General features: G+C 26.2%; 5 protein-coding genes and 5 non-coding genes across 14 annotated transcripts; 2 read left to right on the top strand and 8 right to left on the bottom strand.

Moving 5' to 3' along the window:
• Positions 1-377: 377 nt before the first annotated feature.
• On the bottom strand, positions 378-4,072 carry LOC122855870 (protein PFC0760c-like). 2 transcript variants are annotated; one of them, XM_044157538.1, is made up of 8 exons: positions 3,667-3,972; positions 3,487-3,544; positions 3,272-3,393; positions 2,685-3,203; positions 1,044-2,168; positions 785-973; positions 685-695; positions 466-593 (listed from the first exon to the last, which is right to left on the bottom strand). In XM_044157538.1, exons 1-8 carry the CDS (start codon positions 3,676-3,678, stop codon positions 572-574), a joined length of 2,058 nt encoding a protein of 685 aa, XP_044013473.1. In that variant the 5' UTR covers positions 3,679-3,972; the 3' UTR covers positions 466-571. The 2 variants fall into 2 exon arrangements, with proteins under 2 accessions (XP_044013472.1, XP_044013473.1); XM_044157537.1 differs by having other exon boundaries at positions 378-593; positions 685-973; positions 3,667-4,072.
• Positions 4,073-5,695: 1,623 nt separating this feature from the next.
• Positions 5,696-16,438, bottom strand: LOC122855865 (ral GTPase-activating protein subunit alpha-1). 4 transcript variants are annotated; one of them, XM_044157530.1, is made up of 14 exons: positions 16,399-16,438; positions 16,040-16,209; positions 15,506-15,616; positions 15,378-15,395; positions 15,098-15,269; positions 13,317-15,031; positions 13,115-13,246; positions 12,452-12,697; positions 9,246-10,114; positions 8,696-8,806; positions 6,826-8,627; positions 6,616-6,752; positions 6,418-6,546; positions 5,858-6,215 (listed from the first exon to the last, which is right to left on the bottom strand). In XM_044157530.1, exons 2-14 carry the CDS (start codon positions 16,143-16,145, stop codon positions 6,052-6,054), a joined length of 5,712 nt encoding a protein of 1,903 aa, XP_044013465.1. In that variant the 5' UTR covers positions 16,146-16,209; positions 16,399-16,438; the 3' UTR covers positions 5,858-6,051. The 4 variants fall into 4 exon arrangements, with proteins under 4 accessions (XP_044013464.1, XP_044013465.1, XP_044013466.1 ...); XM_044157529.1 differs by lacking the exon at positions 16,399-16,438 and having other exon boundaries at positions 5,696-6,215; positions 16,040-16,314; XM_044157532.1 differs by lacking the exon at positions 16,399-16,438 and having other exon boundaries at positions 6,099-6,215; positions 6,364-6,546; positions 16,040-16,314.
• Trnae-uuc lies at positions 10,754-10,825 on the bottom strand. Its single transcript has one exon. It is a non-coding gene; the product is annotated as a tRNA-Glu (tRNA).
• Positions 11,136-11,207, bottom strand: Trnae-cuc. The gene has a single exon. It is a non-coding gene; the product is annotated as a tRNA-Glu (tRNA).
• Positions 11,444-11,515, bottom strand: Trnae-uuc. The gene has a single exon. It is a non-coding gene; the product is annotated as a tRNA-Glu (tRNA).
• On the bottom strand, positions 11,720-11,791 carry Trnae-cuc. The gene has a single exon. It is a non-coding gene; the product is annotated as a tRNA-Glu (tRNA).
• Positions 12,205-12,276, bottom strand: Trnae-uuc. The gene has a single exon. It is a non-coding gene; the product is annotated as a tRNA-Glu (tRNA).
• Positions 16,439-16,451: 13 nt separating the features above from the next.
• Positions 16,452-18,843, top strand: LOC122855866 (protein roadkill-like). The gene is made up of 5 exons (XM_044157533.1): positions 16,452-16,700; positions 16,795-16,852; positions 16,939-17,063; positions 17,130-17,193; positions 17,257-18,843. The coding sequence occupies exons 1-5, from the start codon at positions 16,692-16,694 to the stop codon at positions 17,895-17,897; spliced, it is 897 nt and encodes a 298-aa protein (XP_044013468.1). The 5' UTR covers positions 16,452-16,691; the 3' UTR covers positions 17,898-18,843.
• Positions 18,844-19,724: 881 nt separating this feature from the next.
• Positions 19,725-23,867, bottom strand: LOC122855864 (protein hairless). The gene is made up of 3 exons (XM_044157528.1): positions 21,489-23,867; positions 20,410-21,408; positions 19,725-20,335 (listed from the first exon to the last, which is right to left on the bottom strand). The coding sequence occupies exons 1-3, from the start codon at positions 21,832-21,834 to the stop codon at positions 20,301-20,303; spliced, it is 1,380 nt and encodes a 459-aa protein (XP_044013463.1). The 5' UTR covers positions 21,835-23,867; the 3' UTR covers positions 19,725-20,300.
• A 235-nt stretch (positions 23,868-24,102) lies between these two features.
• On the top strand, positions 24,103-25,954 carry LOC122855863 (28S ribosomal protein S5, mitochondrial). Its single transcript, XM_044157526.1, has 5 exons — positions 24,103-24,254; positions 24,351-24,452; positions 24,515-24,862; positions 24,942-25,372; positions 25,466-25,954. Exons 1-5 carry the CDS (start codon positions 24,182-24,184, stop codon positions 25,853-25,855), a joined length of 1,344 nt encoding a protein of 447 aa, XP_044013461.1. The 5' UTR covers positions 24,103-24,181; the 3' UTR covers positions 25,856-25,954.
• Positions 25,955-26,057: the final 103 nt, after the last annotated feature.

Genomic DNA, 26,057 nt, shown 5'->3' with positions numbered 1-26,057 from the left:
AAAAAAAAAAGGAATGTTATCTTAAAATTTAAACTATTAAAAAAATAAATTTTTTAATATTAACTTTGTGGTCTATCAAAATGTGATTATTTAAATTTATATTAGTTACATACTAATTACAAGCTGTGAAAATCTAACACTTAAAAAATATATTATATTTAATAAGGCAACTTGGAGATGATTAATTAAATTGATACCTGATCAATGATCAAACAAAAAGAAAAAAAAAAAAAAAGAAAAAACTAAAATATATATATTTTTCCTGAATCTTGCATTTGTTAATTGAATTTTAATATTTTTAATAACCCGTTTTGATCAAAATAATCACAATAAATTATTAATAACTTGGAAGACAATCAACATTTATTCTTATTTATTTTTTTAATAAAATTTCATGAAAATAAATCATAAAAATATTTATCAACGTTTTCTTTTACGATTAGTAATTACTGGTGATTTACCTGATGGTTTTTTAACTTTAAATTGATTATTATATAAATCTGCATTATCAAGTTTACTTATTGGTTTAAATCCCAGGTCCATATCTTGATCATCCACATCAATGACTGATTTATCTGACTGACTTCCTGAAGCTGAAAATTAATATAAAATTATTTTTTTAAAAATATTTCTTAATTTTATAAATAAATAATAAAAAAGTTAATAAATTTATTAAATAATTACCTTCGCCGTCCCTAGAATGTATTTTAAAATTACAGTTGTGTTGGTGATCAGCATAATCATTAATATTATTTGTTGAATAATTGTTACAAATACCACATACGTGTTTAGATGATGAAGCAGAAGAAGTCCCGACAAGTTCAACATCAGGTTCTTGTTGATTACCATCTGAAAATTCATTACACGTTGATGCATGAGCTGCAACATCTGCCTCTGGAAATAGCTTGTTACATATTGGACAATTGACCTTCTTAACATTTTTGGCTTTTTGATTTGGTGTACTGCGATTTGTCTAAATTAAAAATATTAATTTTTATTAATTTTTGTTTAATGCTAGTAAAAAATTTAATTATTATACTTACTGCTAAAGGAAAAGCTACTGCTTTGGGATCCCAACTTGAAGTTGGTGCTGGACGAATTGTATCACCATCAGATTTAAGTTCATTTCTATCACTAACTCCACCAATTTTTGGAAATGATTGTCTATATTTATCTTCTTTTTCTTTACGTAATCTTCTTTCTTCTTCTTTTTCACGTTCTAAATTATTATTTTTTGTCATTCTAGCATTTAATTTTTCTCTTTTAGCAGCTTCTTCTTTTTCTTTATTAATTCTTTCTTCTTCTTGAGCTCGTAATTCTTGATCTTTTAGAGATTTTTGTTTATTTTTTAAAATTGTAAGACTAAGATTTAATTTATTATGAGCAGGAATGAGTGATCTTGCTTTGGCTAATTTTGTTTCATCTTCATCATTATCATCAATAACATCATCTGGAGTATTATTTTGTTCATCATCGTCATCATCATCATCATCATTAATTAAATCAGTTATTTGATCATCTTTTAATGGTCCCTTAGTTGGTTTTTTTGGTGATTCAGATATATCCATTTCTTCAACATCAACTTTTTTATTACCTTTATTATTTTGTTTTGTTATTTGTAATGGATTTGATTTAGCATTTGTTTTTCTACTTCTTACATATTTAGCTCTAGATGGTGGTGGAATTTTTCTTATATATTCACCCTCTGGTATTTCAAAACTTTTATTTATTTCATTTTTTTTACCTTCACCGTACCATTCTTCATCACCATCATCATCTTCATTACTATCATATTTTTTTTGTTGACTTGTACCAGGTCCAATACCTTTTCTTCTCATTGGTGGTCTATTTCTGAGCGAAGCTAAATTATTAGCATTCATATTATTATTTTTAGGTCGTTTTGCTTGTGATTGAAATGTATTATCATCGTCATCATCATCATCACCAAAATTATATGGATCAGTTTTAGCTGTTTGACGTCTTGGTGTTACATAAGAACGTTGAGTTAAATTATCATTATGATCATCAACAATTCTAAGAGCAACTCCTGTATTTTCATAATAATTTTCAACATTATTATCATCATCATCACGTCTTTCTCGTGTTGTTGTTGTTGCTGTTGCTGCTCTTGTTCGTGGTTTTTCATTGACTGCACTGTCATCTCCAACCTATGAAAACCATCAAAAAAAAAAATATATATATCAATTGAAATAAATCATTCATTTAACTATTGTTTTTTTTTTTTTTTCTTTTTTTTGTGTATATATTTACGATTTATTAGAATATAATATTGCCATTATTACAAATCACCTGTATAAATATATTAAAGAAAAAAAGTAAAAAAAAAAAAAAAACAATTAATTAAATGATATAGTAAATATATATGAAAATAAAGAGTAGAATAATAAATTACAAATTATTTTTTGTTTTTATAAAATAGCCACATGCCCGTGTAGAATATTTTCAATGATTATTTTGTTTTTTTTTGGTCCAACATTCATTGAATTAAAGCTAAAGATACATGTCTTTTAATTAAAGATAAAATATTTAAAAAAAATATATATAAATTGATAAAAACGTTGGCATTAATTGGAAGAGATATAATTGAAAAATAAATAATAAAATATAAATCAAACAAATTAATAATTTGTTTGATAATTTATTGTCTGATTGGAGGTACACACCTGAATAGGTGCCCCCCAACGAAATTCAGCTTCATCTGATGTTTCCAATTCCCATTTATTCCATTGTGTAATAACATCATCCAAATGTTTTTTGATTTTTTCATATTCCTCAAGTGGTATTATTGGTCTTTTATTAATAAGTGTTATTCTTGTTTGTTTTGTTGGTGGATTATTTGTTCTTAATGGTAATAATGGTTTATATGGAATATCTTCATGATCAAGTGGATCCATACGACGTAATTCATTATTTGAATTATCAATTTTTGCAAACATTTTCATTGTTCTATTATTGACATTTTTTTGTAGTAGCATATTTGCATAACTTGGTGTTGATGTTGCACGATTAATTGTATTATTTTTATCATTATTATCAATTTTATGATCAAATATATCTTCATCTGAATCAACTATTGTGTTATCATCTTGGCTTTTTGATTCACATGGACGTTGATTTCTTGTTGGTGTTTGATCATCGTATTCAACTGAAGTTTGACGTTTCAAACATGAATCTGCTTCTAACTGTAATAAATTTTTATAATTATATGCTGGATAATAGTGTTTTATTTTTTTGTTGAACATCAACTTACTGAAGGTGGAGAAACATCACCAGCTGTTGATTGAGATAATGTATCATTTTTTGAAGAATCAAGAGCCATTAGTAATTGCTCCATCTCTTCACGACGCATTCCTTCTTCATACATACCCAATTCTAATTAAAAAAAAAATATTATTATACTTTTAGTTAATGGATAATGAAACAAAGGTTTTTTTTTTTTTTGTTATTTTGAAATAATATATTTACCACTAAGTTTGGCCTTCATGTGATTGTCCTTTATAGACATTTTATGTCTTGTGCCAATCTATAATTTTCAAAAAATTAATTATTATTAATAATAACAAAAATAATCAAGGTTTGTTTTTATTTTTTGAGGTTAAGTTGAGGTAGGAAAAATATTATTACAATGACATTTGGTTTACTTACGCTATCACTCATGATGATTGTTTTTTTTTTTGGCACAAAATTTACGAAATAATTTTGATTAAATCAATTGGTAATTTAATCTAAAAGCTATTTAAACTAAAGCTTATTTATTTATATATTTTAACGCCGACTTGATTGACTATGAAAAACAATGAAAAATGTAGAAAAAAAAAAAAAAAGGTGGTTCCACAGGGTTGCCAAATTTGCAAGAGCACATATTTATATTTATTTACACATTTGTGTTTAATTTATTTGTAAGTTTGTTAATTTAACATTAAAAAAGAGAAATGCAATGAACACTTTGTTTTTTATTACAGATAATATTGTTAAACAATAAATATTTGAATGATATAATTAAAAATTACTTTGTTGTTGTTGTTGTTGACACAAGCATACACACAAATACAGTTTACGAGCGTGATGCGTGCGCAGTTTTATTTTAGCGGGCCAATTTGTTTTTTCTCCATTGAATAAAAAGATGTAATAATATAAATGCAAGTACATAACTTAGTTACTTGTATGAAAATGGAAAAAAATTATAATCAACAAAAGAGGAAATGGAGTTTGTCAGTTTTTGGATTTAATTTGTAATTTTTTTACAATATCTAAATGTCAAAAATCAATTAGCTGGAAATTTGTAATTTTTGTTGGATTTTTAATGTTATTTTTTTTCTAGCAACCGAACGCGACGAAGGATTTTTTTGAAAATTTACTCAACGATAAAAAAAAGAATTCTAAACAATTTGGAGAAAAAAAATTCCGAAAAATATAATTTTTAGTGAAGATATGAATTTCTAAAGACAAAACGTATTACATGCATTATGTCATTTGTATGATTTCGATTTCATTTATTTCTAGCAACTAAACGCGAGGAAGGATTTTCTTGAAAATTTACTGTGTAATAGAAGGAAGAATGCTAAAGAATTTAGAGTAAAAAAATTCCGGGGAATATAATTTTTGGTAAAGATATAAATTTCTAAAAACAAAACGTATTACCTGCATTATTTCATTTTTACGATTTCGATTTTATTTATTTCTAGCAACTAAACGCGACGAAGGATTTTCTTGAAAAATTAATCCGTAATAGAAGGAAGAATTCTAAACAATTTAGAGTAAAAAAATCCTAGAAGATATGATATTTAATGAAGATATGAATTTCTAATGCCAAACTGTATTTCATGCATTATAGATCATTTTTACGATTTCGATTTCGATTTTATTTATTTCTAGCAACTAAACGCAATGAAGAAGTGTCCCAATAATTTACTCAGCAATAAAAAAAAAAATTCAACAAACAAAATCATAAAATAATGAATTTTCAACATAATAAACAAGATAAAACAAATTTCAAAACCAAAAGAAAAAAAAAAAAAACTTCATCAAATAAATAATTATTCATATTATTTATTTAAATAAATTTAATTATTATATTTGTTATATCCATAAAAAAAAAAAGAAGTTCTTTTCAATTTATATATTGTTAAGTGATTATTTAAAAATACTATTTAAGTACAACAATATACATATATTATTAAATTAACATTTTTTTGTTTTTCTTTTTTTTGTGTTATTTTATTTTTAAATTACGAACAAGATCTAATTATTTTAATATTTAGTTAGTCAATAATTATTTTTGTCTAAAACTTGAAAAGTTTGTTAATTTAATTTTTTTTTAAACACAAATAATTATACCACTGTTAATTAATTAATTAAAATATTAACTATATATTTATTCAATTATTTTTTTTTGATTTTCATATTGTTTTCTTTTTTTTTTCAATAATTATTTTTCAAGTTTGATAATGCAATTTCTTATGTACAATACATACAATGTTTTTTTTATTATTTTCATTCTATAATCAGCAATTTAATTTGCAAAAAAATAATGCTGCTTTGGCCATAATTAAATTTTTAAAAATCATTTTTTTATCTTTTTTAATCACTTGAAAACAATAAAATAAAGTAATTTTACTTTATAAAAATTAATTATCATCTTCGTTAAAATGCATTCCATGTTATTTTTTTTTTCTATCGGAATGTTTATTAGTCAGTAATTTTAAGTTTGATTGTTGCTAATAACAACGATGTCAATTATTTTTGTCAGTACATTTTTAAAATTAAAAAAAAAAAAAATCATCAGTTACACATAAAATAACTTTAATAAATTAAATATTATTATCGCATTTATCATTGTGCGGAGAAAAAGAAAAAAAAAAAAACAAATACAAATTTTGTTGAGATATTTGTAAATAATAAAAAAAAATTATGTAAATTATAATCTAAGGACGGAAAACAGAACAAGTCAAGGTCAAGTGATAAAACGCTTTGACAATATAATATTCGTGTGATGTTAAAATGTTTTTTTACATTTTTAGCTTGTTAAATTTATTTGTATCGAGGACTATCAGGTGGTGTTGATTGTTGATTATTGTTTCGATGTTTTGGGCCAGTTTTAAATGACATTTTTTTTAATGGACGTGGTGAAATTCCATGAAGAGCTGGACTGTCTTGTGTGTCTGTGCTGAACCATACTCTTGATCCATCAGATGCTAAAATAAAAAAATCAATTACATATCATCTAAACATAATATCAATATAAAATTGTGTGCAGATAAATTTAAATAATAATAAAAATTATATTTAAAGCAGAAATAAAATAATTAAAAAAAAAAAGAGCTTTGCATTTTTAATACTAACTTGCATAAATTTTTTTTTAAAGCAGTGCATTTGTGAATTTATTGGTTTAGTCACCTCTATTTGTGCGATTATCAATACCACTTGATCCTGAATTATTTCGTAATGTTGGACGTCCTTGATTTGAGTCTAAAAGTGCTGCAGCTAAATTTGATGATGCTGTTGATTGTACACTTGTAATTGAACCTTGAAAAAAATGCATAATATAAAATAAAATAAATAGAAATAAATTACAATTATTAATGAAATTATTACCAGTAACAGATGATGCACCAGAAAATAATGTAGTTGGTTGAATTGGTGAATAAACATTAGCAGCAAATTCCTCAAATGTCGTTGATTCTTTGTAATTTCTCATGACAATGTCAATTGAACGAGCACGTTCTTCATAGCTATAATAAATAAATTGTATTATTATTTTTAAATAAGCAAATATCATAAAAATTATAATAAAAAAATTCTTACTAGTGTTGATAAAATGATAGTGTTGATCTTTTAGCTCTACTAGCAGCAAGTGCAGTTGTTCTAACAAGACCAGGTAATACAATATCTTCAACAATACATTCATCAAAAAGTGGTCCAAAAAATGGTATCTCATTTTTTCTTGATATTTGAATTCTATATAATTTATTTGGCAATGGATAAATAACAATTAATACATCACAAAATTCAGTTGGTATAATATCACGTCTATAATCACGCCAATGTTCAGACCAAACAATATGTATTTCATCATTTCCTAAATGTCTTGTTTTTTGTAATAATGATTCTGGTGAATCAGATGGCATTCTTGTTGCAACATGAAATATAACTTCAGTAAATGATGTTGCATAATATGGTGCTGTTGTACCAGATGATTTACCTGGTATTAAACCACCCAAAAAACCATTATGATTTTCAAGTTCAACTTCCCATGCTAATCTTGCTACAAAATTTTCATATATTTTACTACCATTAACATTACCAAGTATTGAATTTTTATCTTCTTGTCCATTACCAACATAAATAACAGCCATTTTATGAGTTTCTCTTGATCTTTGACCATCAAGATTTCTAAATTCACGTAATAATTTTTCATTTTTTGATAATAAATGTAAATTTTTTCTTTGTTCCCAACCAGTTAAACCAAGATGTGAAAATAATAATCTACAATGATGAAATGGTGCTGGTGGTGGTTGACATAATGGTGGTTTTGATATAACACCACAATTACCAATATTATCATTCCATTTTTCAATATATTCACGTGATGAATTTCTTTGATTTAAAATTACAGATATTGTTTCATTTTCAAGACAATTTACTTTTGATAAATTTGATGGTGAATTTAATGTTATTTCGGGATTTGTTAATACTTCTGGACTTGTATGACCAATGTAATTTAATAAATCATCTAAACTATCCATATCACTAGCTGCATTTTCATATGTTGGAAGTACTGTTGGATCACGATGACGCATTAAATGTTGTGGTGGTGAATTTTGTATTATAAATGGACTTGTAATATTGCTATTACTATTTTCATTTTTATTTTTTAATATATTATTATCTGTTTTTTTTATATCATCATCATCATCATCATCATTTGTATTTGTTTTTTCATTAAATGGTAAACAATAAAGTATTGAACAATCCCATGCAGCTTTACCAGCTAAATCACGTAATAATGTTCTGACAATTGATGGAGCTGATATAAAACCATTTGTCATGCAATTTTTATCCAATGATGATAGCTCAATTAATGACATTATTATTGAATTTGATAACATAAATAATTGTATATTTGGTAGATGAAATATTGCTGATGAAAATTCATCACCTTCAATATTTGGTACATCATCAAGTTCAACAACCATTGATGATAATCTTGATGCACCAATTCCCATTGGAAAATGTCCAAGATGATTTATCAAATGCATCATAATCATTTTAGCTGACAATTGTATTGTTTGATAATTTGAAAATTTCAATGTCTTATCATTATTATCATTACAAATATTATCAATTGTTATATCAGGATTAAAATTATCCATGTCATTTGTTTTATTATTTATATTATTATTATTATCTTGTTTATTTGATTTATTATTTATAATATTATCAAGTACGGAAAATATATTTAATAGTAATGATTTATTTTGGAATGTATTTAATAGAACTTTTGGACCTAAATGCATTGCCCATTCACCCAAACAAAATAACATTGATGTTGTTAATGCATCACGACGTTCACGTAGTGTCATTATATCCAATGTTTCAGAAAAAACCTAAAAATTATATTTAATTAATTAATTATTAAATACAAGAGTTGTCATTAATATTAATTTAAAAATACCTGTATTATTTTACATGGAACTTTTGGATAAAGTTCAAGTAGTACATCAGCCTTATCGCAGAATAATATCAAAGAATCACAAGCAACTTGTGCAACTGATGGATGAGTAGCCTAGAAAAATAAATTATTTAATTATAATTATTGTAAATTTTTTTTTGTAAAAGATAACCGACACTGTTGTGAGAGACTTTGTCAATTGAATTAATACAGGACAAGCATTAGAACACACACATACAAACACACAAGCTAGACAACAACAAATTTTATCAAAAAACAAAGACAATGCCTATGAAGGGAACTTGGTAAATCATCAAATGTGGTTCAAGTTTCTACCTGATAAGAAAATAGTGCATTGAATTGATCCCTTCGTCTACCAGCTCTGTGTATTCTCTGTCAAGCCAAAAGTTTTTTTTTTTTTCACACCAGCAATATGCTACCATCACCACCATATATTTAATTTATTTATTTTCTAATTACAAGGAAAACAATAATACCCAACTACAGACTAATTTCTATTTATACTTATTGTAAAAAAAATATTTAAACTCACCCGAAGTGCTTGTAAAAGTACAGTAACAGCTTCTGGTACTCGTGGATGTTTTGTTTTTAATGACAATTCACGATAAACAAACATTGATATACTTGACAATGCAAGACATCGTGCAACACCAGTTGGTTCACGTCTACAGCTTCTAAGTAATATTGTTAAAATTAATTCTCTAACATCAGGACAAATTATTGTTTCAATATCTGGTCCATTTGGTTGTAATACTGGTAATTTACCAGTTGACATTGGCAAAGAAATTAATGATCCAAGTATTGATATTGCTTCAGTTCTTGGTGCATTGACATCTTGACTTTCTAGTATAATATTTGCAGCATGTATATAATCAAGAATTAAAAGACTTGAACCAGGTAAATTTAGACTAAATAAACGTGGACCAGTGTACTTGACAAGTGCATGAATAACTTTTATGTCATTGCTTGTTATACCATGATGTACTGCACGATAAAAAAGTGTTAAATGTGCTTTTGGCAAATTAATATCGAGTGGTTGAATTGTCAACAGGCAAATTAAACGATAAGCTGCTAATTTTCCAACTTCATAACGGGGAGAGAGTTGAATTGCTTTGAAACACCACGGTGCAATTACTGTTAGAGGTGGTATGAGTTCTGGTGTTGGTGGTGTCAATTGATTATCACCAGATACCCCTTGATTCAATCGAATTTTAATTAATGTTTGAGTCAACTGAACCAAGTATTCCATAACTTGACCGTGTAATACAGGATCTTGAATGTTGTTGACATCACCCAGGGCTGACAGCATTCTTTTCCAGAGAACCACAGCAACGTCGGGTAGCCAACCACGAACACCTCCACCTGCCATCACTGATCGTCGTTCTGATGCATCATTTGGATCTATAAATATATTTAATTTTATTAAAATTAGGTGAGAAGTAAAATAAAATTTAAAAATTACAAAAACGGAGAAAGTTAAAGATAATACGGACAAAAATCGTAGAAATTCGGAGAAAATTGAAAAAAGACGGAGATAATCGGAATAAATAATTTTTCGATTTACTTCGATTTTTCTTCTAAATTTTACTTCAACAATATATTGCGGAGAAATTCGGAGTAATACGGAGAAAAACGTAGAAATATCGGAGAAAAACAAAAAAAAATCGGAGAAATATCGGAGAAAAATTTTCGCCAGGGTGTTTCTGAAAATATAGCATGTGGATGGTGATATCAAGTACCATTATAATTTATAATTCTGTCAAGTATTTATTATCATCGGCCGTGTAGCCCAACAGTGGGATGCCAGTTGAGTATTTAAATTTAGCAGTAAAACGTATTTTTTTTGTTTTTTTCGAAGTTTGTTATTATGTTGAAGAACTTTGATTCATTGGTTAAACATTCTTTATCACACTCCACAAAATCTGGAAATTGTAAATATCATTCATTTTAGCGCAGTTGGTAATCGTTGGTGTCAGCAGATCCAAGGTTTTTTATCACTTTTGTCACTAATTTTTGCAAAAAATCAGAAGCAAAAAAATATTCCGATACCGGGAATCGAACCCGGACCTTCTGGGTGAAAGCCAGATATCCTAACCAGTAGACCATATCGGAGGGAGTTGTAATTGTACCTTCGGAAAATTCAGAGTAGCAAATTTTACGACAGTCTTTTTTTTTTAGAATACCATCTATTAAAAGTCTTCCGGAATATAACTTTAACAATTGAAGATCGATTATTTAAAAGTTTCATAGAGAATAACGTAATACTGAGCGAAAGAAAAATTCCTATGTGAAGAATTACGAAACAAGACTAAATTTAACGGAGAAAAGTCTCCGCAAAAATTTAACAGTACCATAGTTTAAAAAAAAAAAACGTAATCTGAGTAACAATAAAATAATTCTAGCTAGAAAACTGCAAAATAAATTCCGTTACCGGGAATCGAACCCGGACCTTCTGGGTGAGAGCCAGATATCCTAACCAGTAGACCATAACGGAGACGTTCGGAGAGCTTTTAGAAAAAGCTCGGCTAGAGCTTTTATAACAAAATAATGTAGTCTAAAAAAAGATTTGACTCTATTTTTTTGTATCCAACAAAGATATCAGCGATTTAAAAAAAAGTTTGGCTTTTGAAGGGAATAAAATATATTTACTACTAGAAATCAGCAAAATTTGTTAGTAACTATATTTATAATTATTTCAATTATCCGACATAAAAAAATAGCAAAAAAATATTCCGATACCGGGAATCGAACCCGGACCTTCTGGGTGAAAGCCAGATATCCTAACCAGTAGACCATATCGGAGTAGTTGATGTTCGGGTTCTCACAAATTTTCGTTAAAAACAAATTCGCTCGGAACGATGAATAAAATTTTTTTCTAAGTTGCAAGAAATATAGGAAAAGTTAAATTTCAGTGGGTTAAAAAAAAAAAAAAAATAGCTAAAAATTTTTTTTTACATTTAATATTTAAAATTGCAGAATTAAAATATAGACAGGATTCAAAAAAAATTCCGTTACCGGGAATCGAACCCGGACCTTCTGGGTGAGAGCCAGATATCCTAACCAGTAGACCATAACGGAGAGTGTTTGAAGCATAATACTAAAGTTGCTTCATTTAAAACAATGCTCGCTGTACAGTGCAACCCCTCTACAATGACATAGTCAGGGCTGAAAGTCTTGCAATTTACTATAGCAGGCTCTCCCACTTTCGTGTTCGAAAGAATAGAGTGGGCGCAACAGATAGACGGAATATATTGAACATTGCGTGGTGAGGGAAACGATTCCCCGACACTTGAGCCAGATTTCAATTCAATGGAAAATGTTAGTATAGAAGAATTCTACTGTATCACTAAATAAGGCATAAAGAAATCGAAAAAAATAATACTTTTCGCAGAGAAAAATTTATAATAATAAAAAAAATTCATCTTAGGAAAATAAAGCCCTAGAGTTCCTAACAATTGAATGAAATTTTTTGGTCTGCCAGGCAAAAAATATTCCGATACCGGGAATCGAACCCGGACCTTCTGGGTGAAAGCCAGATATCCTAACCAGTAGACCATATCGGAGGGATTGAAGATGTTAGTTCATCAAAGCAAATTTCAAAATAGTCAAAATAATTTTAGGGGAGAAAAAATTTTTCTATGATTTTTTTCGATTTCCAGAGAAGTTTTTTCTGATTCGGCCAATTTCGAAAAAATTTTACTATAGAGAATATGAATATTAACATGAACGGGTACATACCAATACTGGTCCCGTCAATATTTTCAATTTGAATTGGACTGTCTTTGTTACTGTCAACTCCACTACTCGGTGTTGGTGATGGACAGCGAGGAGTTGGTGGTTCACTTTCAGCTATCACAAGACAATCCAATGACTTTGATCTTCGTCCAGATATACTTTTTCTTTCAATTATTGTTGATTGTTGATTGTTGTCATTTTTAGTTGATGCTAATTTAGCCATGTCTCGGCTAATTGTCAATGGCAATACTGTAAGTAATGAAATTTTATTAATTTTCTTAACAACCACCAAATACACTTAAAAAAAAAAAAAAGTATTCACTTTGTTTCATTGGATTTAAAATCAGTTGAACTATTTATGTTTTATCTTAGTGCATTAAACCAAGATAAATAAATCTGATAATTCAAAGTTTATCTTTATTTTATTGGCAATGTAGATTGAAAAACTAAACGCAAATGGAGGAGAGATTTAATATACTGAATCACTCTTTGTCTATTTATAGTCAGTGTCATAAAAAAATAAATAAAAAAAGGATAACAAAAATAAAATACTTATTTATAAATCATTAAAGTAACTAATGTTATTTTTTTTTTAAATGCATTTGTATTAACAATATTAGAAAAATCAAAATTAGTTGACAAAAAAAAAAAATTTACAAAACTTACCAGGTGTTTCAAAGCTTGTTTGTCCACGAATTTTTTGTTGTAATTTAACACGATACTTTGTATTGTAAATATTATTATCACTAGCGCTTCTTGGTAATTGTCGATGTTTTCTAAAATCTCTGACTGGATGATCTGTAAAATGGAAAATAACAAAAACAATTATTATTTCATGTAAAAAATAAATAAATATTTAAAATATTACCAGGTACACTGTCCTTGGAAGAATTACAAGTTTCTCTATCAACACTACATCTTCTTGGTGATTGTACAGAACTTGCTGAAGTTGCACGACAACCAACTCCTCTTCGTTTTTTTGATTTTTGTTCACTCAAACGATCCAATGGTAAATCATTTAAATCTAAATTATAAACATGTCTTGCCAAGACTCTAGTCAATGTGTCCAATGTTTTAGCCCATTCTTTAATCAACTCTTCCCAGTGTGTCAATGATGTTAACACATTTAAAAATTGATCCCACAATTGTGTTATAATAACAACATTTAAGTTAGCTTTTATCCATGTTACAATTAGTGTTTGAAATATTGCCGGTGCAAGTTTACCACCAATGCTATCATGTGATTTACGTTTTTGTGATTTTTCACCAAGTACCAATGATGTTATTTGTAATAATATACGAAGTAATTGATCCCATGTTGATGGTTCTAATCTTGAATGCATAACAACATATCTATAAACATTTAATACTCTTTTACAACTGTCAATTTGTTCTTCAAGTAATGACGGACTATCACCAGGATGAATTAAAAAAAATACATTTGATGCTTGTGTTATAAATACTTGTAATAAATTTTGTAAACCAGCACGAACAAATATATTTTCACGATGTATTGCACCAAGATATGAATCAGTTCTCAGTCTAGTTAAACGATAATTATCACTTGGACTTTTATCATAATCAATTGTTTTAATATTATCATCATTATCTTTATCTTTATCTTTATGACTATCCAATGGTTCCATCATAAATGGTGGTATTTCAGTTGTTTGTATCCAATCTTTGTATACAGCAATTGCTTTTCTAATAGCACCAGCATGTATAAAATCTAACAAAAATGCTTGACGATACATTTCATGAACAAAATTAACATTTTCTCTTGTACCATAAAGTACCTCACGTACTAATACAACAGCACTTTGACCTTCATCATGACTTGTTAATGAATCATGCTGAATTGTAACATCAGATGACAGTGAATTTGTATCATATTTATTACTATGATTAATTGATACTCTTTTTGAATCATTGTCATTTGTTGATTCATCATTTGATGTTGTATTTTGACTTGAATTTAAAAATGATCCATCTTTTTTAACAACATGTGTAAAACTTGCTAGCCATTTTATAAGTGCAACTTTACATAAAGCATAATTTTTATGCGCTTGATTTACAATTGATTGTCGTAATACTGGTAAATCAAGCTTTGGCTTATAGAGAGAAAATTTATCATCAAATTCTGGACATATATAATGTAAATATGACAGCTTAAAACGTTCAAGAAGAAATTGAAATGATTTATATTGACGTGTATGTTTATCACGCCATTCAATTTTAACAACTTGTGTTACCATAAATTCTAATATTGCCTCAAAATATGTTACAGTCTCATTATCAAGTGGTTTTTCACCACTTTGAATTGGTAATAATGGTGTACCAATTATTTGTGTAACTGGTCCATTTTGTGAATTATTATTACAATGAAATATTGATGTAACATGTTGTGTACCAAAAAATTCTCTTTTTTCTTTTTCTTCAATTGTTGAGTTTGTTTTATCACGACGTTCAGTTGGTTTTGGTGATGGTGCTGGTGGTGGAAAACCAGGTACAAGACTTGCAAACATATCATGAATATGTTCAGGTGCATTTTCACCAAGTGCTTGATACCAAAGAATAAAATATCTGCAAGTTTAATATGTGTTAGCAATTTTTGTTATTTTAATTTATTTGTTTTTTGTTTTCTTATACCTCAACGCTTGTCGCCTGAGCTTGTAGCTATTACCAGGATGTAAAAGCTTGTATAAAATACGAGCAATACTGTGACATTGCCATCTTCTATTTAATAATTCTGGAAGTAGTGTCAAGACTTTTTCAAATAATTGTAATACTTGTTCCAATTCTTCTCTGTGTGCTTTGTGAACTGAAATTATTCAATTATTATTAAAATATATTCTGCAATTTATTTGTCGTTTATATTTTAATCGAAAAACAAACACTGATTCGTTTATTGATGAAATAGACAACTTACCAAGATGAAAAGAAAGTTCTGGTAGCAGTGTAAGAAATATAAAAATAATTATGTTTTATTAAAGATGAATATAAATTGTTAGTCAATGATATTTATTATTTTTATATTAATTATAACATTATAATTACCTCGTTGACGTAAATTTGCTTCAGCAGCGACAAAACAATCATACAATATAAAGTAAACATGACTAAAATTACCCTCGAAAAATCCTTTAGCCTCATCAGTATCAACATTTTCTATAAAAAATACAATTTATCAAATTAAAAATAATCAACAGTTTTATATTAAATTACTAGCTGCTAGCCATGTGTTCAACTGATACGTTATCACATTGATTAAAAACAAAAACATACAGCCTGATTTAAAAACAAAAAACATGAAAAATAATAATAATAAAAAATACTTAATAAAAATTGAAGGACAATAAATAAAAATAGCAACAAAACATAAATATTTATAATAAAAAAAAATATGTAAATTAATTTTTTAACTTGTCAATAATATTAGCTTGACAATAATGAAAATAATAGTGGGTGTAAAACGTCAAAACAAATGACACAATGAAAAAAAAAAAAAAAAAAGTCAACAATGTGATAAAAAATGGAATATTAACAAATGACAACAGGATAATATTGAAAAATAAAAATAATAAAACATACCTAATACAATTTTAAGATGTTTAAATCTAGTTGCACTATCTTTTTTAACATCTTGAATTTTAAGTGTTGATTTTTTGACGTCTACATGAAGCTTTTTGCTGAACATTGTTTTTTATTTATTTATATATTGAGCCGCCGGTGGCCCCTGACTTTATTTACATTCATAAAATCTGTATAAAACATAACTTGTTATTTTTTTTTGTTTATTAATTATCTAAAATTAACATAATATTATTAATTTAATTTGGCTGTATTTGTGTTATTTTTTTTTTAATTATTTGTATATATTGTGATGACAGTAGGAAATAGGGTACCGTTACTGGAGATAAGCGTTGGAATAATATTAGAGATTAAAATACCTTCTGAATGTACGTGACAACAGCAGCCATCTTGCTGCCACTTGTGGTGCCATACATGCTCAACCATCATGTCCAATCATGTCTGTGTGAACAGCGTCTTGTGGTGTTGAGTGTTGATAATTTAATCCAAAAAGAACGAACAATTTTCAGCCAACCAGCTAGGATTTAAATTCAAATCAAAAACAAAACATAAATAAATATAAAACAAAATAATAAATCAATCAATCATTGATGTACACTAATCTATTTTGAATGTTATTTTTTAATTATTTGTAAAAATAATTATTATAATCATGAACGTAGTAAGTTAAATTAATTGTTGGTTAGGTTGACCTTGAAAAAATATATTTTTATTTGTTACTAAATAGTTGTTGATGTCTTTTTTTTTTGTTACAGGAAAAACCGGGTAGTCAATCTGTTAACAGATATCGTATGATGAAAAAAAAATTAACTGGTGAATATAATTTATTGCTAATTGTTCTTAATTATAATAAGTTTGTTATTTTTTTGTTGATTAATTTTGTGTGTTGTCTATGATAGATCTGGGGGTTTATGAAATTGGTATGGGTCTTGAAGAAATGACATGCATAGCTAAAGCTTGTGATATCGATATGTCAAATGATAAATTTTCAACAAGTGCAACAGCTGGATCAACATCATCACTTGTATGTTGAAAAATAATTAATAATTAATTTATCAATTTATCTCTAATTATGGTTTTATCATTGCAGCCTAAAAAAGATAGATCATATTCGTATAAATTAGTTGGAGCAATCATGAAGAGAAAGCTATCTGGTAAATTTTGTTGATATAATTTTTTGTTATTGATATTTATTTGTTTGTTTATTTATTTTTTAGAACATGGTATGTATGAAAATAAAATGACAACTGAGCAAATGAAACAACTGCTTCATATAAAACGAGTTAAAAAATTTGAATCAACTGAAAATACAATTTACGATCGTATGTCAGAGATATTAAAAACAGGAAAATTCAGTGATGTTATACTTGATATAAGAGGAACAGAATTAAAAGCATATAAAATGGCATTATCAGTACAGAGTCCAGTATTTTTAGCAATGTTTGATAATCAACAAATGAAAGAAGCCAAAGAAAATCGTGTTGTCATTGAAGATATTGATATTGAAGTTGCTAAACAAATGCTTGAATTTGTAAATACAAATGATAAACCATCTGGTATTGATGAATATGCTCTTGATTTATTATCAGTTGCACATAAATATGAAATGACTAGATTGAAATTATTATGTGAAAAAAGTCTTGTTGAAAATATTAATGTTAATAATGCTATTAAATGTTTGGTACATGCAAATACATATGGATCTGAAACATTTATAAAAGCTATTGTTGAATTTATGTCACTTAATCCATCGTTGTTGATATCAGATGAATTTAAACGTTTGAAAGAAAAAGATCCGATGTTTTCTATTAAAATTTATGCTGATGTTTTGGAAAGTATTGGATTAACTGAGCTGTAATTATTATTATTCAAATCAATTCAAATATTTATCATATAAAATTATGAAACTACATATTTTTCAGTAATTAAGAAATGCTATTTAAATGTATACAATAAATTTAATTTTTACTATAAAAAAATAAAATTCTAGTTTTTTTATTTAAATTGGATTTTAATTCATAAATGATATGCTTTTTCTTTTTATTTATTATTTATTTGAAATAATGAATTATTAAATTTTATAGATTATATTTAATTAATTATAAGAATTTTTTAAATTTCAACTTCCATGTAAAATCATAGTTTACTATTTTTTTTTTTTGGGAAAATGATTCAATTTTTAGATTTATAAATTAATAGATAATTTAATTGATAAAAATATTTACTTTATTGAAGAAAAAAAAAAATTCTTTCAATTGGAAAAACAAATTTTTACTATGAAATTTTATTATTTATAAAAAATAATAATAAATTGTTAAATTTAAAAGATTTAATTTAATGAATATCAATTTTTTTCTTTTAAATTTAACTTTCAAAATAATATCTCGATTTTACTATTTTAAAAATAATTGAAAGTTGAAATAATTTAAAGTTTAATTTTATAAATTAATATATTAATTAACTAATAAGCAATTTGAATAATAAAAATATTTACCTTCTTAGAAACAAAAAAAAAAAAGAATTCAAGTTCCAACTGGAAAAACAGTTTTATAATTTTTTAACTTTATGTATTTTTTTTTTAATGATGATACAGGTGAAAGACCTCCATTTCTCCCAACCATGACGAATTAATAATAAAAAATAATTTATAAATAATAAATAAAAACAATTTCTAGTATACGAAATATTTATATTTATGAAATTAGTCTTTCTATACAATTTCCATTCATTTTATCTCTTCATTTCTCTTAAATTACCTTTTTTTTTTGAAAAAAAAAAAAGAAAAAAAAAATTATTAAAAAAAATCAACTTGGCTAATTAATGTTGTGTGTTTGTTTTTTTCTTTACAATAAACATGAAATTTCAATACAAAAATTACAAGTCGTTTTATTTATTTATTTTTTTCAAAGCCTAGATTTGCCTTTTTTTTTTTTTCATTTAAAACATTCGACATTAATAAATAAAATCTTGACAATTTCGACAGAATGAAAATTAAATATTTTTTTTTAAAAAAAAAGATGAATATCTGTTTATACATTTATGAATTTAAATATTTTTATTAATTTAATTTTACTTGTTTTTATACTTTTTTTTTTTGTCAGTGGAAAATTATTTAAGGCACACCCTCGTACTCTGATATAATTATAATCTCGTAAATATTTTAATAACTATTATTTTTAATTGTATTAATCATTATTTGTGTTTTTTTTTAAATTTATTTTTTTAAATATACAAAATTAATTGTCGCTGATATTGCATAAATATTGTCTAAAATATAAACTGACATATTATTTTTTTAAATTCATTTGTTGTTCCTCTAAATAATTGTAAATAATAACGATGTTTCTAATTAATGTATTAATAATTATTTTGTAATATCTGTACATACTCTTTAACGATTCATCTACGATTGATAATTATTAAAATTAATTTTTAAATCCACATTTATCTTTCTTTTTTTTCAATTCAAATTATTTATAAATTAACAGTTATCAGTTAACAAAGACGAGCATGAAATATTAAATTGTCATTAAAATTACATTATTATTATTTTTTGTCGATTTTAAATATTTTTAAAAAACTTTTATCAATAGTACGCAGTCATTATTTTCATTTTGTTAATAATATTTTAAACAAAACTATAATTATTATTTTTCAGTGTAAATATTTATTATTAACCAATTGATTTTTTTTTTTTTTTTATCATCTAATGGACGTTGTTTGGCAGACAAAATGATTTTAAAAAAAAAAAGAAAAAAAAACATTGGAATCAGTTTTATTTGTAATTTCATTTTCATTTTTTTCATCGAGTTTACATTGCACTTTACCTCCAACGTTTTTTTATTATTATTTTTTGTTAAAAAAAATACTATATCCGCGAAAAATATTTAAATATATATATATCGCATTATTTTGATTAAAAAAAAATTATTTTCTTTGTAAATATTTGAAATATAGTTAAGAGGGATCACCATCATCACCGTTAAAATTATTAAAATTATCATATATATATACAAAATCAATTATTATTTAATTTCATTTGATTGATTGAATAATAAATGTTTAAAAAAAAATATTTGTCACAATTGTTAATGATTATTATTTCGATCTATCCACAAGTCAATATATTTTTAAAAAACAATAATATATTGTTATATTTCATCGGCAGTGTCATTTGGAATTTATTCTCGCTAAGGCACCACATCTCTTTCATATTAATTTGTAAAATATATATTTTTATTTTTCCATCATATTGATATTTTCAACCCGCATGTTTTGATAAATTTAACGGCATATCTGTAAGATAAAAAACGAAATTAAATAAAATTAACAATAAAATATATAATTAATTAAGAAAATAAAAAATATACCTGATGGTGGTGTTAGAGTTTGTTCTCTATAATCTTTATAATGATGAACTGGTGATGACGATGGATGAGGTGGTGGTTGTGGTGGATAAATTGGCAATGGTGGTGGATAATGTACTGGTGATGGATAATGCATCCAATGTCCAGTTGATCTAAATGGTCCACTTGGTGGTAGCATTGGTACACCATATAATTGATGATGTATTGATGTAGCTGGTGTTGTTAAAAATGGATCAATATTACGAGTACGTGTATAACCATGATTTGTTGTATATTTAACACCACTATTAACACCATCATCTAATTTTAATAAATTACGTAAAAATCCTTGTTCTTGATTTGGTTTATCTTCACCCAAAATACTTGTTATACTGTATGATGATAATTGTTTTGGTGATTGTATTGTTGAATTTTTATTAAATGTCATTGATGATGATGTTGTTGTTGTTGTTGTTATTGTTGACGATGGTGATGATGATGATGATGATAATAATGTTACTTGTTGATGTTGATGTTGTTGATGATGATGTTGTTGTTGTTGTTGTTGTTGTTGTTGTTGTTGTGGTTGTGGTGTTGCACGTCTTTTAGATGCTTGATCTTCTAATGTAACTTTTTCAAGTTCACGTAATATACGTTTACGTGGTGATACAACATTTGGATCTAAACGTGATAATTTATCAATAATAAGTGTCAATGTTCTACCTATTACAGTTGATTGTTGATAATTATTATGATTATTATTTAATTTATTATTTGTTGTACGATTATTATATTTATTTGTATCTGAATTTATTTGTTGTTGTTGTTGTAATATTATTGTTGTATCCAATGGTCTTCTACGTTTACGTAATAATTTACGTGGTGATACACTTAAACGATTACGTGGATCACGACGATAATAAAAATTATATTCAGTCGTTAAACATCTTCTTGGATGTGTTTGTTTCCAGCAATGATCACGTTGCCATGGACTTGATTGTATTGATGAATTATCATCAGATACTAAAACAATAAAATTAACAATTATAAATTTAAAAAAAAAACATGATCAATCCATTTATAAGAAATTAATATTGTCTTACCACTTAATGATGTTGAACTTTCTTGTCTATTGGGTGTTGTACTTGCTGGTGGCCAAAATGTTTTTTTAGGTACTGGAAACCATGTTGTTCTTTCACCATCTTTACGATGTGATAATTCAAGTATAAATTTACCATCTTTAAAAAATTTAAGTCTACCACCAGGTGTTGGTAATAAACCACTATCAATTTTAGTCTCTGCCTTTGGACTTGCCTGGGGACTTGAATTTTTACCATTGGCCTTGGCAAGAGAAGGATGAAGAGCTGGAGGATCACGCGAGCACATCTCACTCGTGCTCCTCACGTAATTTACGTGAGTTGTTGTACATTCTGATGATTTTTCTCGCATACTGATGATATCCTACTACGATCCATTATTCAATGTTTAACCTAACATCTCAACTTTTATTTTTTAATTAACATCAAATAAACAACATAACTTTTTTTTTATTTTATTTAAATTTATGTCTTGATAAATTTAAATATTCATCAGCTATCACTCATTTATTATTATCTAATAATAATATTATTATTTTTTGTCTTGTCAATCACCAAATCACAATATCTTCTTTTTTTTTTTTTACTCTTTTTTTTAAATCACATTTATTTTTTTAATATAAATTATAATCAATGCTTTGTTGACAAGATGTCATTTGTCAATTGATATATATACTTAATCACAATAAGTATGTGTGTGTGTGTGTATTGGCAGTATGATAAAAATGATAATGTTGTTGATGATGTTGATGAATCAAATGCAACAATTTTATCATAAAAAAATATAATAAAATAAAAAAACAAGTAACTATTAATATTGTTAATTATATTATATTTAATTTTAATGAAAAAAAAATTAACTCTTTTTCTTCCTCCTCATCGGGTCACGCGGCTGAGTGCCGACGTCCTGCCGTTGGCATTTGGCATCGGGCACCTGATTCGTGGCGAACTTTATATCTCAACATATTTTTATTTTTTTTCAAAAAAAAACAATCCTTTAATTTTGTAAATTTTAAAATATAATAAATAATTTTTTGTTACTTTAATTTACATATACTTGGGTACATTATTTATTTTTTTTTATCAAAAATTTATAATAATCATTGACAATATTAAAATACACACTAACACAGTGACAAATAAACATACACACACATGGAGAATCACAACACCCACACGCTGCGTTCTTTCACTGAGCTTTTGGATTTTTTATTTTCTTAATTTTTTTTTTTTTTTTTTTTTTATTTAAAATCTTTTTTTTTTTTCTTTATTTTTCACCCTGGTAAAATGCCATTTTGCACTGCATCCAAACAAGAGAGATACCAAAAGAGAGAGAGAGAGAGAGGGATAAAAATAAATAAATAAAAAAAAAATAATAAAAAAACGTCACGATGTGGTACACACTGAGGAAGACAGAGTTAAATTGAGAGCGAGATAAAAATAAATAAAAAAAAATATTTATTAGAGAAAGAGAAGGAGAGAGCGCTCGACGTGTGGGCAGAGGGTTTTTTTTTTTAAGATTTATTTTTATTTATGTAAATCCACCACGATGCCACAAATAAAAAAAAAAAATCATGGATTTGTCAAAATATTTATACGATTATTATCCATCAAAACAATTCACTTTTATTTTATTTTTGTCTCTCGTAAAGTAATTATTTAACTGCACTTTTTTTTTTTTTTTTCGAATTTCGATTAATTGACAATTAAATCGTCGAAAAAAAATTAATTAATTAACAAAATATTGATAATAATTACTCCAAAAAAAAGGAGTAAAATTTTTGAAGAAAAATTCTTTTTTTTTGTTTTTTAAATGGTCTTTTTTTTGAAATAATAATATTCACTAAATTAGCAAAATAAAATTTACATTTAAATAAATTAATAACATTTATAATATTTTTCTTGCCGGCTGATAAATAATGCAATTTTCACATCATGTATCTCATAACTGTCCACCATTTAAAAACTTTTTTTTTTTTCCATTGAAATAGTGTGTTTATAAATTATTTCCTCAATGTTTTTTTCCTTTTTTTTTTTTAATTTTAACTTTTTTATTTTCGTCACTTAAATAATCTAGTTGCTGGTGTTTTTTTTTTTTACTTTATTTATTATTATTTAGAGTGTGTCCAACGTGTTCTCCCACTAGGCTGCAGGAAAATTGTGTATTTTAAATAACAACAATAATAAAATAATAATAAAATAATAATAAGAGGAACGAAGATAAACGAAACGTTATAATGAAAGCAGAATCTCTCATGCACGTTAGATATATATTATTGTTATTATATTTTCTTGTGTATCATCTTTATGATCTATTTTATTATTTTTTTTTTTAAACAATGCAGAAAGATATTTACATTTTGCATGCACATTGCGTATGTATTTGGTTCTTGGTCCACTGCGTTCCTAGCTCTCTCTTCTCCTCTCTGCTCCTCTCTCAATTATATATTTCACATCTTTATCTGTTGTCTTGGAAAATCATATTGACATCTCACTTTTTAATTTATTATTATAAAAAAAAAAAAAGATGCAACATTTCCGCTGGGCATTTAAAAAAAAGACACTCACTCAATCGGTAAAAAAGAAATCCAAAGAGATCGTTAGATTGTTGTGTGTGTGTGTCAGTGTGTGTGTGTATTGTTTTTTTTTTTTTTTTATTAGATTTTTGTATTTTGTTGTAAAAATATATTATTACAACAATGGCTTGTCGAATAATTCAAGCATGCAAAAGTCTGTCAACTCCAATTTTATCACGTAAATTATTAAACAAAGGTTGGCTAAATATTTATATGATTTGTTTAATGAAAATTATTAAATTTTTTGTTAATTTGAATTTATTATGACATAACCTTATTTTTTACATTTCAGAATTGCCAAATAATTTTATCAAAAACACTGGTATTATTGCAACAACACCAGGATGTCATAATTTAATTGAAAATGCTCGTTTTGCATCATTCTTTTGTCGAGGTGAATTATTTTTGAAATTATTATAAGAATAAATGATTAATTGTTTTATTTGTTAATGATAGTTCCGGCTGCTCAATTATGGAAAGGTGCAACACATGTTAGTAATGCTGGACGTAAAAGAGGTCGTGGTAAATCACGTAGATTACCAAAAAATTTAGACAAAGGTCAAATAATTGGTGTTGGTAAAAAAAATATGTTATTTCCTGGTTTAAATGCACCAATAATAAGAGGAAGAGAAATGTTAAAATTAGCTAAACTTCCTGATGATCCTGAGCATTTTAAAAAAATATATGAGCTACGTGATTCAATGACAAAACGTAAAAGAATGAAATTAACACCATTAGAACGTGGTTGGTCTGGTGGTAAACCAGCTGGTAGAAGTATTGGACCACCAGATCCAGTTGGTGAAGGTAATGCTAATACTTTTGCAAATAATCAACAAGTAACAATTAAATTTTTATATTAATATAATTCGAATTTTTTCAACAGAAACATTTGAAAGTTTTGATTCAAGAATATTAGAATATAAAATGGTTTGTGTTATGACTGGTAATATGGGTCGTAAACGTAGATTAGCAACAATGGTTATAACTGGTAATAAAAATGGTTTAGCTGGTTTTGCACTTGGTAAAGCACCAGATGGTAGAGCAGCATTAAAAATTGCTAAAAATCGTGCTGCACAAAAATTAATTTACATACCAAGATACAAAGATCATACTGTACTTCATGATTTTGTTGGTCAATTTGGTGAAACTAAAATATTTGTATCTAAAAAACATGAAGGATATGGTCTTGTTTGTCATCGTGCTATTAAAACATGTTGTGAAGTTATTGGCATTAAAGATATTTATGCTAAAATTGAAGGTTCTAAAAATTTACAAAAAATTGTTAAAGCATTTTTCATTGGTCTTTTACAACAGGTAAATTAATTATAAAATAAATTGACAACCAGGTTGTCTATTTTACTTGATACATATTGTTTTTTGATTGTTTAATTAAAATTTTAATTACAGAAAACTTATCAACAATTGGCTGAAGAAAAAGGTCTTCATTTAGTTGAATTAAAAAAAGAAAATGAAGATTTACCAATTGTCATTGCATCACCATCAGTTGTAAGAAAACCAGAAGAAATAAGTTCATCTGAAATAATGGATTTTAAACAACATGTTATGGATGGTAAAATAATATTAAAAAAGAAAAAACTTGAGCCATTTTATACTAAAAAATATTCATGGATTGTTAGACTTCGTAAAACAGCATATTTAAGAAATAAAGATGATGTTAGAATACGTATGCTTGCTGAACATGGTGAACTTCGTAGTTTTTATACTGATCAATATCCAGAATGTAAACCAGTTAAATGGGATGTCAGTATGAAAAAAAGAGAAACTGATTGTGAATAATTTTTTTATTCAGCAAATATTTCAAATAATTGTAATTAACGATAATAATAAATATTAAAAATAAATAATTATTTGTTGAAATAATTAATTAATACTGTATTTTACTATTTTAAATTATTTTCAAGACCTCCTCTTTTTTTTTTAGTCCAATTTCAGAGATTTTTCAATTTTACTTTTTTAATTTTTTCAAATTTCCCGCGTT

Source organism: Aphidius gifuensis, linkage group LG4, assembly GCF_014905175.1.
Source record: "Aphidius gifuensis isolate YNYX2018 linkage group LG4, ASM1490517v1, whole genome shotgun sequence".
NCBI lineage: Eukaryota > Metazoa > Arthropoda > Insecta > Hymenoptera > Braconidae > Aphidius > Aphidius gifuensis.
The sequence above is the reverse complement of the archived record's forward strand: the minus strand, read 5'-3'. Positions and strand labels throughout refer to the sequence as shown.

What these genes read in the sequence shown, in the direction of transcription:
- LOC122855863 (XM_044157526.1), top strand. Translation starts at nt 24,182, where the DNA reads ATGGCTTGTCGAATAATTCAAGCATGCAAAAGTCTGTCAACTCCAATT. An exon ending in TGCATCATTCTTTTGTCGAG is followed by an intron (nt 24,453 to 24,514) that starts GTGAATTATTTT and finishes TGTTAATGATAG; the next exon opens with TTCCGGCTGCTCAATTATGG. An exon ending in TCATTGGTCTTTTACAACAG is followed by an intron (nt 25,373 to 25,465) that starts GTAAATTAATTA and finishes TTTTAATTACAG; the next exon opens with AAAACTTATCAACAATTGGC.
- LOC122855865 (XM_044157530.1), bottom strand. Translation starts at nt 16,145, where the DNA reads ATGTTCAGCAAAAAGCTTCATGTAGACGTCAAAAAATCAACACTTAAA. An exon ending in CTCAGGCGACAAGCGTTGAG is followed by an intron (nt 15,032 to 15,097) that starts GTATAAGAAAAC and finishes TTAAACTTGCAG; the next exon opens with ATATTTTATTCTTTGGTATC. An exon ending in TATTGACGGGACCAGTATTG is followed by an intron (nt 10,115 to 12,451) that starts GTATGTACCCGT and finishes ATATATTTATAG; the next exon opens with ATCCAAATGATGCATCAGAA.
- LOC122855864 (XM_044157528.1), bottom strand. Translation starts at nt 21,834, where the DNA reads ATGCGAGAAAAATCATCAGAATGTACAACAACTCACGTAAATTACGTG. An exon ending in AAGTTCAACATCATTAAGTG is followed by an intron (nt 21,409 to 21,488) that starts GTAAGACAATAT and finishes TTATTGTTTTAG; the next exon opens with TATCTGATGATAATTCATCA. An exon ending in AACTCTAACACCACCATCAG is followed by an intron (nt 20,336 to 20,409) that starts GTATATTTTTTA and finishes TTTATCTTACAG; the next exon opens with ATATGCCGTTAAATTTATCA.
- LOC122855870 (XM_044157537.1), bottom strand. An exon ending in GTTGGGGGGCACCTATTCAG is followed by an intron (nt 2,169 to 2,684) that starts GTGTGTACCTCC and finishes TGGTTTTCATAG; the next exon opens with GTTGGAGATGACAGTGCAGT. An exon ending in CAGTAGCTTTTCCTTTAGCA is followed by an intron (nt 974 to 1,043) that starts GTAAGTATAATA and finishes TTTTTAATTTAG; the next exon opens with ACAAATCGCAGTACACCAAA.
- LOC122855866 (XM_044157533.1), top strand. An exon ending in GATGAAAAAAAAATTAACTG is followed by an intron (nt 16,853 to 16,938) that starts GTGAATATAATT and finishes TGTCTATGATAG; the next exon opens with ATCTGGGGGTTTATGAAATT. An exon ending in CTGGATCAACATCATCACTT is followed by an intron (nt 17,064 to 17,129) that starts GTATGTTGAAAA and finishes TTATCATTGCAG; the next exon opens with CCTAAAAAAGATAGATCATA.